Source organism: Tachypleus tridentatus, chromosome 9, assembly GCF_004210375.1.
Source record: "Tachypleus tridentatus isolate NWPU-2018 chromosome 9, ASM421037v1, whole genome shotgun sequence".
Classification (NCBI taxonomy): Eukaryota; Metazoa; Arthropoda; class Merostomata; order Xiphosura; family Limulidae; genus Tachypleus; species Tachypleus tridentatus.
In genome coordinates, this window is record NC_134833.1 from 133,919,949 (window position 1) to 133,934,287 (window position 14,339).

General features: G+C 34.8%; 1 protein-coding gene across 1 annotated transcript in view; it reads left to right on the forward strand.

Annotated features, from left to right (window-relative positions):
- Positions 1–14,339, forward strand: part of LOC143227490 (salivary peroxidase/catechol oxidase-like) — a 63,676-nt gene that overhangs the window by 13,571 nt on the left and 35,766 nt on the right. Inside the window, exons 5-6 of the mRNA XM_076458932.1 lie at positions 6,336–6,400; positions 11,052–11,235. Of these exons, the coding sequence (XP_076315047.1) occupies positions 6,336–6,400; positions 11,052–11,235 (249 nt within the window). The remainder of the gene's footprint in view (positions 1–6,335; positions 6,401–11,051; positions 11,236–14,339) is intronic.

Sequence of the window (14,339 nt, forward strand, 5' to 3'; positions counted from 1 at the left end):
TTAAATCTAAATACAGGATTGTCTCAAAATGTTATAAACAAAATATTCTACAGCCTATTGAAAACAATACTTATGATTATATTTTGAAACTTGACTATATTACATTTTATCCACCTAAATGATTTTTTGCAATAGAAGATTTATATAGTTAAAAAGAAATATTTTAATTATTCCTTATAAAAGCAAAGAAATACCATATATATATTTATCGTTTGTTCCGTTAAAAGATAACGTTAAGAAATTACAAGTAAAATATGTTATAGTTCCCAACGATAAAGCCAATTGTAATTTTGGCTTTATTTGTAAAACAAATTATGCGTTAATTATGATAAATGAAATTAATAATGCACAAGCATTTAAATTTATTAACCAATCTACAGATAGAGTAATTAATAATTTCATTACAGCTTGTAAAAGTTCATCCTAAACCAATTTCTTTTGTAGATTTACATTCTCTGTATGCTACTTCTAAACACCATAAGCCTCCGATTAAATTTAAATTTATTTCTAGTACATTAAAAACATTTATTAAAGAACCACCCATTTTATTAAATAAATTACTTAATATTTTATTTGATAAAATTAAAAATGTAAGTATTGATAATAAGAAGCGTACGTTTTGGATAATAAAAAATAATCAACCCATTTAAGAATATCTAGAATACTATGAACAAGTAAAAATATTCAAACATTTGATTTTACCACAATGTATCCCACAATTCCATTAAAAGCTTTACTTTCTGTTATAAATTCAACAGTTCTTTTATCCTTTCATACCAGGTCCAGCATGGCCAGGTGATTCAGCCACTCTACTCGTAATCTGAGGGTCGCGGGTTTGAATCCCCGTCACACCATACATGCTCGCCCTTTCAGCCGTGGGGGCGTTATAATGTGACGGTAAATCCCACTATTCGTTGGTAAAAGGGGTAGCTCAAAAGTTGGCGGTGGGTGGTGATAACTAGCTGCCTTCCCTTAAATCTTAGGCTGCAAAATTTGGGACGGCTAGCGCAGATAGCTCTCAGCAGCTTTGTGCGAAATTCTCAACAAGCAAACCAAACCTTTCATAAGACTGGAAAAAAGACATCTTAGCTCCAAAGACATATTACATTTTCGCATTCATAATAATTTAGGTATTTAGACAAGGAGTAGGAATTCTAATGAGAGCTAATTACTCCACTTGTATTGCAAATTTTTATGACAATAAGTTTATTAAAAATTGCATAGTCCTGGACATTTTTGCTTTAACTTAGATATAAATATGATTTAATTAGCATGAATAATCCTAAGATAAATAGAATTAGAATCTGCGAATACTTTAATTTTTGATGTAGAAGCACATTAGTTAGATCTATAAATTAAAAGAATCAATAATGATATCAACCTAAATATTTTTGGCAAAAGGAAATAATTTACTTTTCCCCTAATTTATTTACTCTCTGTTAATAAACTGCTCAAAAAAATTAAAGGAACAAGTTCGTTTTCTTATATAATTTATCTCAGTGTTCCAAACGTGAGAATATTTTTATTTTTTAGGTAATTTGCCTCATTTAAGTTCCATCTGAATCCATTTTATAATGTGTGATGAACGGTAAAATAAGAAGAAATAAAATTTTTAAAAATAACCAAAATCACCAAAACTGACATCCATATGAAACAATACTTTAAGCAGTTTACATGCGTTTATTCAAGATATGTTTGAAACATTCGATATCTAGTGTGACTTCCACGGGATGTGACACACTCCTGACACCAATCTGGTACACTTCGAATCAGTCTATCGATGTTATCATGGGGTGTGGCAGCCCACTCGTCTACCAGGGCTTGTAGGAGTTCCTGTACATTCTAAGGAGGTTACAGGCGTTCACTAACACGCCTCGACAATATATCCCAACAATTTTCAATCGGATTTAAATCTGGTGATTTAGCAAGCCGCTCAAAAGTCTCTATTCCTTCCTCGTCAAGGAAATCCATACACAGTCTGGCGACGTGGGCTCGCGCGTAACCTGCATGAGAATAAACCCATCGCCGACAGTACCAGCAAAAGGCCTCACAATGGGTTCAAGAATTTCGTCTCCATATCGTCATACATTTAGGGCACCCCTGTCGAGTATGAGTAAGTCCGTGCGGCCACCCAAGCATATGCCTGCTCAGACTATTACAGAACCTCCTCCGTAAGCGTCGACTTGCACGATGTTACAGACAGAAAATCGCTCTCCTTGGTGTCTCCACACTCTCACACGTCCATCATCACGAGACACAGTGAACCTGCTCTCGTCTGTCCACAGCACAGTGGCCTGTTGACGAAGTTCCCACTCCAAGTGCTGACGAGCAAATCCAACTTGGCTGCACGGTAATGCGCTGTCAGAATAACGCCTCTTGCAGGCCGTCTGGCCCTAAGGCGTCCTTCGTGCAGACGATTGCGAACTGTATGGGTCGATACACGGGTTCCAGTGGAATGCTGAAGGTCATTTCGCAGTGACCGAGTCATAGCTAACCTGTCAAGCAGAGCGGTAAGCACGATGTAGCCGTCCTCTCTGGCTGTTGTGCAGTGATGACGGCCTTGACCTGGCCTCCTGCCATAAGAGTTCGTTTCCTGGTAGCGTCGACAAAGTCGATTGATGATGCTTGGTGACACACCGACGCGCTGTTCCACCCTCCTTTGGGTTTGGCCATCCTCCAACATCTGGACCGCCCTGGCTATCTCGTTCTCTGTCAGATGGCGCCTGACTGCTTAGGTATATAAGATGAAGGTACACACTGACATAATGAGCCGCGAAAGATCCACGTTGGTGTTTGTTTCGAGAATTAATGAGGAATGCATAGTTTCACGTAACATCCTTATATAGGATACCTTGAGTTGTATTCTCCTTGAGTGAGGTGAGTTTCGTTTGAGTTGCTTCAAACATCACTCGCAACATTAAAAATACACTTGTAAATGAACGGATATATTTTTCATACATAAATTTATTCATAACAAGAATATATTGAAATATGTACTTGTTCCTTTAATTTTTTGAGCAGTATAGTAATGCACCATAGTGTTCTGATATAAGCATTATAATTTCACAATTATTTATATTTTGTAAAACTTATAATAAATTCAGTATTTTATTATTAATGTTAAAATATTGATGCAAAATTTGATTTTAATGGACTTGATAAAGAAACTCTCAATAAAATTATTAAAATATTCTGTGATAAATATAATAATATATTAAATAAATATAAGTAAAAATTAAGAAGATTTTACTGAAAGTTTCTGATAAATAGTTTTAGTTGTTAATAAGGCCATTTAAACAACTAGGCACTAGTTTTACGCAGATGAAGGCCTTGTCGTATATAAATGTTTGTTTAGAGTTTTGAAAGTTGGTAGTCCAATGAACTTAATAAGTGGTAGTTGGGAGTTGTACTAATTAGTTTGGATAATTAGTATAATTTGTCTATTGTACTTCTAATTAATGCTTTACTGCTATAATAGGGGCTGGAATGCCAACTTCAGAAGGCAAGTGTGTGTATGTGTTTCTTTTAGCAAAGCCACATCAGACTATTTGCTGTATCCACCGAGGGGAATTGAACCCCTGATTTTAGCGTTGTAACTCCGTAAACTTGCCGTTGTCCTAGCGGGGAGTAGGAGATTAGTTTATCTTGCTTACTCCCAAATGATGTATTTACTTTTTTGTGTTTTTTCTTCACTTTGAAAAGCAATCATTTCCCACGACTATTGGCGGGTTTTGAAGAGTGATACAGATGTGGAATGTTGAGGGCTTGAGCACCCACATCTCGCTCTCCAAATTTCTATTTTTTTCTGACTGTTTTATTGTTATCATTTATTTTTATGAATTTTTTTCATGTTACACTGGTGAATAGGGATTAACACTGAAAGATAGTGTATCTTCACCACAATGTGGGTCATACTTCTGCAGTCACCTTTAAAACATAGTGTACATTTCATATACCACATTACAACCTGTATCTTGGGAATCCTTTTGATTTAGTGAAATTATCTCATTATATTGTTGCAACACAGTAGAGGAGAATAATTCGTCTTGTCAATTGTGTTCTAAAGTACCTGAATCAGTCTGTGTGGACACTGACGAGAAGAAACGATTATTTAAACCTCTAGATACAATCGTCTAACAGCATTTTTATATACGTTTGATTTATTTTCAACATATTATATTAAAACAAGTAAATTGTGTGTGCTGTCCGTTTATTGTTGAAAGTTATCGCCAACAAATCACATATACCTACTGTAAATAATTCTGCTCATATTCGAAACCTGATGTGAAATAATCAGCTATGTTCTCAGAGTAGAAATAATTTTACTGAATTAGAAAATTTCAGGAATTAGTTTTGTTTGTTAGATGTCGTGGCATTGTAATAGAAAAGTATAAATATATATAATTACGAACCGTGTTGTTTGTCCAAGTGTTCGTCTGTGTACTGTTTGATGATTGAGATGCACACGCAAGTAGAGCTCAACTAATTTTATTTTGCAAGCAGGATATTCTAGACTACATTGTTAGGAATTAATTAAACTATCATTCACATTTCAAAATGTGATGTAACTTCAAGAATAAAAATGTATATTTACCTACGTCATTACAGAGTAGCTTTCAGCATGAGTGAAATTCTCAGCTATTACTTTTCGTGGTTATTTAAGTAGCTCAGAGTTTTGGCTCTGAATGAAACCAAGAGTACAACGCAATAATTTTTTTAACTCCATGAAAATCAGCAGATAGCGCAATGTGGCTTTGTTATAAGGAAAACACACACCAAACTTCCATGATAATAATGTAAACCAATAAATTAACTTAAACTTTCCGTCACAGGGATGGGTAGTTTTGTTTGTTGTGTATATAGAATGCTGTATTAAAAATATAATAGGCCTAATATTAATGTCTGTTGGCAAGATGTCAAATGTACCTCAAGCAATGATTTTACGCATTTCTAATTCACAGGTAAACAAGACAGCAATATTAAATAACAATCAGATATTCTGTCGGAGGAGGTAATGGAAATAACAGCGACCCCTTATTTCTAAATTTCGCACTACATCACATCCCTTCATCCATTTTCGAAGTTTCTACATCGTAGATGAGATTTAGCATTCACCTGCCATGCTGGACGCGATGTTAAAATAATTTGGAGAATTAAAAAGACATTATCTTCTGGAAATATTGACATAAGATTGTATAAAAATGTCGGCAGTCATTTTGAAATTATGATTTATATTTCCAAAGTGAAGCTTCATCTTATATTTTATACCTTTTATTTTTTTAAATAATGGGGTGTTTATTTGATCCCAACTCCTCGGCTATTCCCCTGAGGATGTAACACGTGATAACATTTTCTAATCCCTTTAAATATTCATTTTCTGCTTAGAAGTTACAACCATTGCATTTAACTGAACGTGTATTACATGTAATTTATTTGCAGATCGAATTATTATGGAAATGGTATTTTTTATATCTTTATCAAAAAGTTTCCCTTTTTGAGAATATGCCTTGATAAATTTACTGTATGTTGAGTATTTGGAATTAAGCACAAAGCTACATAAAAAGTTATCTGTGCTCTGCCCACCACGGGTATCGAAACCCGGTTTTAAGCTGTGCAAATCGATATTTGCTTAAAAATTAATTTTAAATTTATAATTAAAGTTTATTAACTTATGTCTCCTTAATTACATTTACAGAAATATCATTCGCCAAACAATAAATCTTTAAATTATAAAAATATAAGATAACTGAATAGACGCATTATTTAATGTTTACATTTATTAATTATTATTATAGATGTATTTTTTACTCGGATATAAATTAATCATTATAAATAACTTTGAAAAATCCTATAAATAAAAAAATATAGTTTCTACTAAAACTAAAAAAAGTGGAATTAATAAAGATTTTGCCGTGTAAAGATATATTGTAGTGAAATTTGATTTTGTTTTTTTCTTAACTGCATGAATAGTATACTTAGATTTCTTCTGCGGTGTCACTAGAAGGATGTGTGTTGAGTAGGTAATAAACTTGTTTGTTTTGGAATTTTGCGCATAGCTACACGAGCAGTGTAAGACTAAAGGGAAGGCAGCTAGTTATCACTACCCATCGCCAACTGTTGAGCTACTCCTTTACCAACGAATAGTGAGATTGACCTTCACATATGACGCCCCCATGCCTGAAAGGGCGAGCATGTATAATTTGACGGGGATTCGAACCCGCAACCCTCAGATTATGAATGGAGTACCTAAACCCACCTGGCCATACCGGGCCAGAAATACGTTTATTATCTACTTCAGAATTATTTAGGCTTAATTTGTTTGGAATTTTCCCCAGGAATTCGACCCCCAGAAGGATCGGCCACCGAGAAACATCAGATTTTCCTTCGGTCTCAACCTCAGGCAAGAGTTGCGGCAAATGAAGCCGTGATAACCGAAGGGACTATTAACTATATAAAAGAAAAGTAAGTGTTTTATTTTAATTTAGTTCTCTGGTTCTTATCCTTAGGTTAATGTATTTCAAATGCAAGGCATGAGTATATTAATTAACAATAACGACCAGAAATACTAGGCCCGGCATGGCCAAACGTGTTAAGGCGTGCGACTCGTCATCTGAGGGTCGCGGGTTCGCATCCTCGTCGCGCCAAACATGCTCGCCCTTTCAGCCGTGGGGGCGTTATAATGTGACGGTCAATCCCACTATTCGTTGGTAAAAGAATAGCCCAAGAGTTGGCGGTGGGTGGTGATGACCTGCTACTTTCCCTCTAGTCTTACACTGCTAAATTCCAAAACAAACAAACAAACCAGAAATACTTATCTATTAGACGTGATAAATATAGTAAAATACACACATTTCTGAAACCTAAAAACGTTTAAACGAAATGCAGAAGCTCGGTATGAATCATTGGTTGGTTGTTTTGAAATTTCGCACAAAGCTACTCGAGGGCTATCTGTGCTAGCCGTCCCTAAATTTGCAGTGTAAGACGAGAGGGAAGGCAGCTAGTCATCACCGCCCACCGCCAACTCTTGGGCTACTCTTTTACCAACGAATAGTGGGATTGAACGTCACATTATAACGCCCCCTCGTCTGGGAGGGCGAGTATGTTTGGCGCGACTCGGGCGCGAACCCGTGACCCTCAGATTACGAAGCGCACGCCTTAACGCGCTAGGCCATGCCAGGCCCTGGTATGAATCAAATTTAAAAGTTTAGCACAAAACGCGAACATTTAAAAAATAATATCTCAAAACTGAGACACATCTCTGAGACACTACTATAATTTTTTAAATAGCATACAGCCTGCAGTTTATGTATACAGGATACAGCATTGTCAAATGGATGTGAATAAATCACTCATCTTCAGCTTACACTGCTGTTTTATTAATATAATTGTTATTTATAGGAATCTGTAAATGACAGGTCTTAGGACTGATTTTAAGTTCATCAAATCATGTTAATGTGCACTCGTTAGTTTCTTTCACAAGCTGAAATTCGTGTTTTTTGTGTTTGTTGTTTTTTTACAAAATTGTGGTTTGAATACAAAATAACCTACTGTAGTTTTTCTCAGTTTATTGAACGACTGAACAGGAAACACTGTAAAATTTGAGATGTCATAGATACCTTGGATATTTAGCTAAACGTTTCTACCTCACTGCTGTGACGTGCAATCGGAGAAAAACACCATATTATGGAAACTGAAAACTCAGATAATAATATCGGGTATATAAAAATGCTAAATTTACTTATCATTTTAAATTACCAGAGTAGCTACAATAATCAAAATAGAATTTTTATAAAGAAAGGTTTTTAGTAGTAAAGGATGAGGGAGATTCAATAAATGTTTCTTTATATACACAAACGGGTAAAAAAATTTTCGTCCGCATAGTTTTGTTTTGAAGGTCTACTGAGAAGTTAAAATGAATTTTTTGAGTTTGTCACAGCTGTGTACTTCCCTGACGTTCTGGACGTGAGATTTTGCCCAATCTATGTAGTTAATAACGCCTTTCAAAAATGTTTGTTTGCTTGTTACGTACTTAAGCACAAAACTGCACAATAGGCTATCTGTGCTCTGCTCACTACGGGTATCGAAACTCAGTTTCTAGTGTTTTAAGTCCACAGATATACCGTTGTGTCAATAGAGAACTTTAGAAAAAACCTAGCTGAATTTTGTAGATTTGTAGAGATATCGAGAGGTATGTCAGTAATATCAAGTTCTTAAATATTCTAGTTTAAAATCATGTCTTATAATAGCGACCTTAAAGAAGTGGATCTAATGGATGTCTACGGTCAACAAGAACATCATAAATAACTATTGTTTCGCGAGGAAGAAGTTATCCTTAAAGAGATGAGATTTATGGAGTCTATAATGCCCATCTTTAACAAGTTTCTGATGATGATGCGCACCATAGGCCCATTGGGTTACATCATCTAAGCTGCACGTGGTACCTTTTGGCCAAATCAGGGGTCTGATTCCTCTCGGTAGATTCAACAGATAGCCCGATGTGGCTTTGCTGTGAGAAAACACACAGAGACACACACCTTTTGGCCAAGCTCGTGACTACGTTATTGAAAAAATGATCAAGTTATTCCTAATTTCTGGTTTGTTATAGTAGATGTCAGCGACAATAAAAAGAGTGAAAGTGACCTTGAAATTGGTCTTGCCAAGTATATGGTGTTGAAGCTGTAAGAAACCTGCAGAAAAAAATGTTTGGTCTACATTAAGTTATTTTTGTCACCACTTTGGTTCAATTCTTTAAATCCTGATTAATTGCTGAAGATCACATTATTTTATTGAATGTAATATTAACACATCGCCTGTCTTCTTTGTTTGAAGAATTATTCTTCACTAGCCACCGTTCCATTATACCTTTAGTTGAACCATCCATCTACGAGTTTTGTATTTGAGTAACGTAAGGCTTATTTACTACTGATTACTGAAGCAACAGATACTAAAACACCTTTAAGTGCACCTTTCATTCTGTCATTTTATTCTCACAGTTTCAATACCTGAAGACCAATACTTTGTCATTATTTAGTGGCATGTTTCAAAAATATGAACCAATGTTCTCTCAGAACGTTATTTGTGGTTTGGTTTGTTTTGAATTTCGCGCAAAGCTATACGAGGGTTATCTGCGCTAGCCGTCCCTAATTTAGCAGTGTAAGACTAGAGGGAAGGCAGCTAGTTGTCACCATCCACCGCCAACTCTTGGGGTACTCTTTTACCAACGAAAAGTAGGATTGACCGTCACAATATAACGTCCCCACAGCTGAAAGGGCGAGCATGTTTGATGTGATGGGAATTTGAACCCGCGACCCTCGGCTTACGAGGCTTAACCACCTGGCCATGCCGGGCCCATTATTTGTGAGTGAATATTTTTCCATACAGTATGTATGTATGTATGCTACAGTGTAGGAGCTTTACACGCAGTGAAACTGAAGGAACGCATTGGAAAGTTCTTCGTATCATACCTTGTGTTTATGTGTGTTTGAAGAACATTTTTCTATGTGGTGTAACCTCATTACAAGTACTTTTGAAAAATTGTTTGCATTCATAACCACCATTCTAACTACATAATACAAGAACTGATTCTCAAAATAAAGATAAATTTGTTATCATGGCCATCAAATTTGAAATACAATTATTTTTTTGTATATTGGCAAAAAATTCAATCATTTAATAATTTTATAAGTATATTACCAATTGATGAAAAAAAAAAGTTTCTGGAAATTCATATTAACGCCAATTAAGGTTCTCTGGGCCCGGCATGGCTAGGTGGGTTAGGCTCGCCCTTTTAGCCGTAGGGACGTTATATTGTGACGGTCAATCCCACTATTCGTTGGTAAAAGAGTAGCCCAAGAGTTGGTGGTGGGTAGTGATGACTAGCTACCTTCCCTCTAGTTTTTCACTGCTAAATTATGGGCGGCTAGCGCAGATAGCCCTCGTGTAGCTTTGCCCGAAATTTTAAAACAAACAAACAAACAAACAAGGTTCGCTGACCAATGTAAATACTTTAAAGACCTGTAGTGTAATAAGGTTTTTTTAAGGTTTGATAAGGGATGCGGTGTGATTCATAACTTTGAGACCGTATTATTCATTAATTTAGATTTTAGAAGAAGCAGCATCACCAGTATTTCTGTTTTTGAGGCTGGTTTGAAAATAATTTGTTTTATTTTCTCTTTTGTATATTCTTTTATCTCACAAATATGTTGATTCCGTAACTCAGCGATAAGTTCAAAGACTTTATAACACTAAAATCCAAGTTTCGATACCAGTTGCGGGCGCATCACAGATACCCGATTGTGCATATTCGTGCTTAATAACAAACAAATAAACATATTTGTTTATTTAATAGTTTTCCCAATATTTATATAGGGAAATATTGTATCGAAAAAAATAAAGCCATGGCCACAGACTTAAATATTTCGCTGTTTGCTAATTAGTCACTAAAAAAGCTGTTTAAATAGCAAATTTCAGTGAAAAGTATCGATAAATCTGTCATATCTGCGTAGAAAGTAGGTGTAATTAAACCTAAGCTTAACAACAGTAACAAGGAAAGAAAAATGAAGAGTTGTTCGTCGTACATTAGAACTGTGTGATGAGCAAGTGGCTTGAAAAGTGATAGAAATAGGGTTAAGCGCTTATAACGCCAGATAGGAAATTGTTGTTGATTTTTTGCACAAACTTACCCGAGAGCCATCCGCGCTAACCACTCTTAATTCGTAAATAATAGATTAGAAGGAAAGCAGCTAGTGAACTTCACTCGACTTGTGAGCTACTCTACTCGAATATTGAAATTTCACTTTTACTTTTTATAACATGTCCACACTCCCAAAGTGCAGAGAGTAATATCTGTTTGTTTGTTTTAATTGGTAACGTCTCGCGAAATTTAGAACTTCAGATCCACGTTACAACACGCTATAAAGTATCGCCATAAAGTCTCAATCCATAGTTAATATTTTACGATTTAAACAGTTAAATAAAATGCCATATATGTGTGTCTGTGTGTCTTTTAGACTAAACATGACAAAAGAAAATGTCTTGGAGATCATTCATAGGGAAGTCAATGTCCTCATCATAAGCTATTTCTTCACGCTCGAATAAACCTCACCGACTCAACACACTGTCGACCCACTTTTCCCTATCGTCGTATTGATGGAAGATGTAACAACCTTCAGCACCCAGAAGCAGGGGGCGCATTTACTCCTTATCGAAGGTTGTTGCCACCTGACTACGCAGATGGTAGGTTTTCGTTTCAGTTTTTCAATCCCTGACAAAGAAAAACCCCGACATTTAGCACAATAATGATAAACGTTAATGATAAATCAATTTTTATAACTTGTATTTACTGAATGACAGATGAAAAAAAAATACTGTACATCCGTTTACACTTGAACTTCAGCATCATTTAATATTAACATATAATATTAAAATATACCAATGTACATGTATACAGTATATAGTCTTACCAAAGTTGATAGTAATATTTAAATATGCAACTTAGATGGTCATATCAAGTTTGGTTCGTGCTCAGCAGAAGCTATTCTATAGTAATATTTAAATATGCAACTTAGCTGGTTGTATTAAGTTTGATTCGTGTTCAGCTAAAGTTATTCTGTAATTTTGTTTTTGTTGTTGTCGTCAAGACACATTAAACTCTCTATTTTTATGTTATTTACTTTTAGAGCGAGCGAGATATATTCATAACGTAATATACAGGTTAATGATACTTTAACAGAATATAAAAATGAAGGAATTTTTCAAACAACAGACGAGAAGCACAGTTTACATGATTCCCAAAAGTTCGTTTTGGTGGTGCCGTTGTGGTTGTACCGTTTTCCTTATAAATATATTTCTGTATATTATTTGTATTTTTATTAATAATTTTATTAACGTTTACTGTTAGTGTTTACTGTTGAATTTCTGATCATAAACACATGAAATACTGAAGTTACTGAAATAACAAATATATGAACAAAAATTTCAATTCGTATTTAATCACAAATAAATATCCAGAAAAATTATATCTGCCACCTAGTGATTCAGAGGTGAATCTGAAGGCTTTATAACACTAAACAGTCTGGTTTCAGTATCGTGTAAGGAATAGTACAAATAGCCTATTCTGTAGGTTTGCGCTGAACAGTAAACATAAAATTGTCACCAAAATTCAGGTGTGTTAGCAATTGCGCATGTGCTTATCGAACACTATTGAAAAAAAAAGTCACACTGCCTCAGCCAAGCAAATTATTTAATTTTATGAGTTTTATTAAACTTAATAGTAGTAACCCAAAACATTATTTTTACAGAGGAACCTAAAATCTTAACTGGATTTAATGTATAAATGAGAGATAGTATACTCTAAAGTCGTTCCGTATGGAAACAAGTTTTCGACCCTCGGATTACGAGTCGAACGCCTTAACGCGCTTGGCCATACCGGGCCCTATGAAAACAAGACTAGACAAATAAAATGTTAAAATAAAACAAAGACAGTTTAAGTTAAACATATGTACATGAAATATACTTGAATAAAAAATAAGTTAGGTAAAATTTTAAAATGTCATTTGCTTTCAGTTGAGCACAAAGCTAGACAAGAGACTATCTGTGATTTGCCTACCACAGATATCAAAACCAGGTATTTAGCATTATAAGTCTGTAAACATACTTTAAAATATTGATTGAACAAAACCGTAAAGCAGTTAAGACAGAAGGTAACATTTATAAAATTTCTTGGAAGAATTATGTGAAATGTATTCGCTTCTTCTTTATGGGTATTTGGGGAAGTTGAAAATTTTATACCCAGGAGGATCAGGTGCAAAAAGACCTACCTCTTCCTCCATCCCTAACTTCAATTCTCAGCTACTACTATGTTGAAGTTGTAGTTCTTGAGAAATGAAATGTATTTTCTTTCTTGTATGGGTATTTAGGTATTGATGTTTATCTACCCAGGAGGATCAGGTTTCGTTAACCTCTTCCTCCTTCCTAGAAATTTTGGTTTTACAACTGTTAAGTGTATATATGGTACAAGAGGGCCAGAGTAACCCGCACTTACTCAGGCCCCTTTCAGGGCAATGTCCATGCACAATCTACACATACACTCGGTGCAAATAAAACATTTCTCTTATAGTTCCATAGATCATTTGCACTTTCATTAGTTAGGTATTAACTATAAAACGTTTACATAAAAAAAACCTTTCGATGTTTAGTAATTAATCCCTAAACTAATGTGGAGTCTAGTTTATAAGTGGCCTTTTATTTATTTAGAAAATATATATTCACTGGGAATAGGTACTTAGGTCTATCCTCATCATGCAAACAGTACCTGTCCAGTTCGCTTACAAGTTCATTTTTTCTCCAATTTTTGTCAAAATAGTTTATTGTACTATGTAGGAGTCTATCTGTTATCGTTTCCATGTGTGCGTATTTATGCATGGATTCAGATGATGTTGTTCTGGGTACTTTATAAGCTGTTGTGAGTAATGTATTTTGTATTGTTTGTAGTTTTGTTTGAAGTAGTTTTTTGCTTACATTTATTTATGCAGGAGCTGCGTAGTCAATGACGGGTCTAATGTATGTTTTATATATTTTTATGATGTTGTCTGCCGTAGCTCCACTGTTTTTGCCAGTTAGACTCCAAGCATAGTTTGTTCTTCGCCAAATTTTTGTTCTAATATCATTTATGTGATTTATTCACGTTAGTTTTAAGTCGAACGTAAGTCCTAAAAAGTCCTATGCGGTTTGTAGGCATACCGTGATTATTTGACAGTAGTTATTAATACCTACCGTGATTATTTGACAGTAGTTATCAATACATACCGTGATTATTTGACAGTAGTTATCAATACCTACCGTGATTATTTGACAGTAGTTATCAATACCTATTTTATTTTTAGCTGTTGTTATAATTTTGTTTGGCAGTCGATGGTCTAATTGTTTTTGGCATTCTTTCCAATTTGCTTTTTTGTAATCAAATTTTTCTTTTCTACATATAATATTTTTATGGGGGGTGAGATCGAAGACACACCATACATGAAATGTATTTTTGTCCTCTGATTTTTGTTTTGAATTTTGCACAAAACTATACGAGCGCTATCTGCATACGGTTGCGAATTATTTCTTGATTCTCACAGTTTTCTCAGTTTAATTTAAATTGTTTGCAAAAAGGAGTTTCAGCTTAGAAATTTCCGAAATGTCTGATTTCACGAAACGTCTCGAATTTTATACAGAATTGAGGAAAAATACTGTAACTTTTAATCTATATTGAACCATAAATATACGTTAATTAACATTTACACGTTTTTGAAAGTTCAAGAGAAACCATTAATCCGTGATGACGAGAAAACCCACTT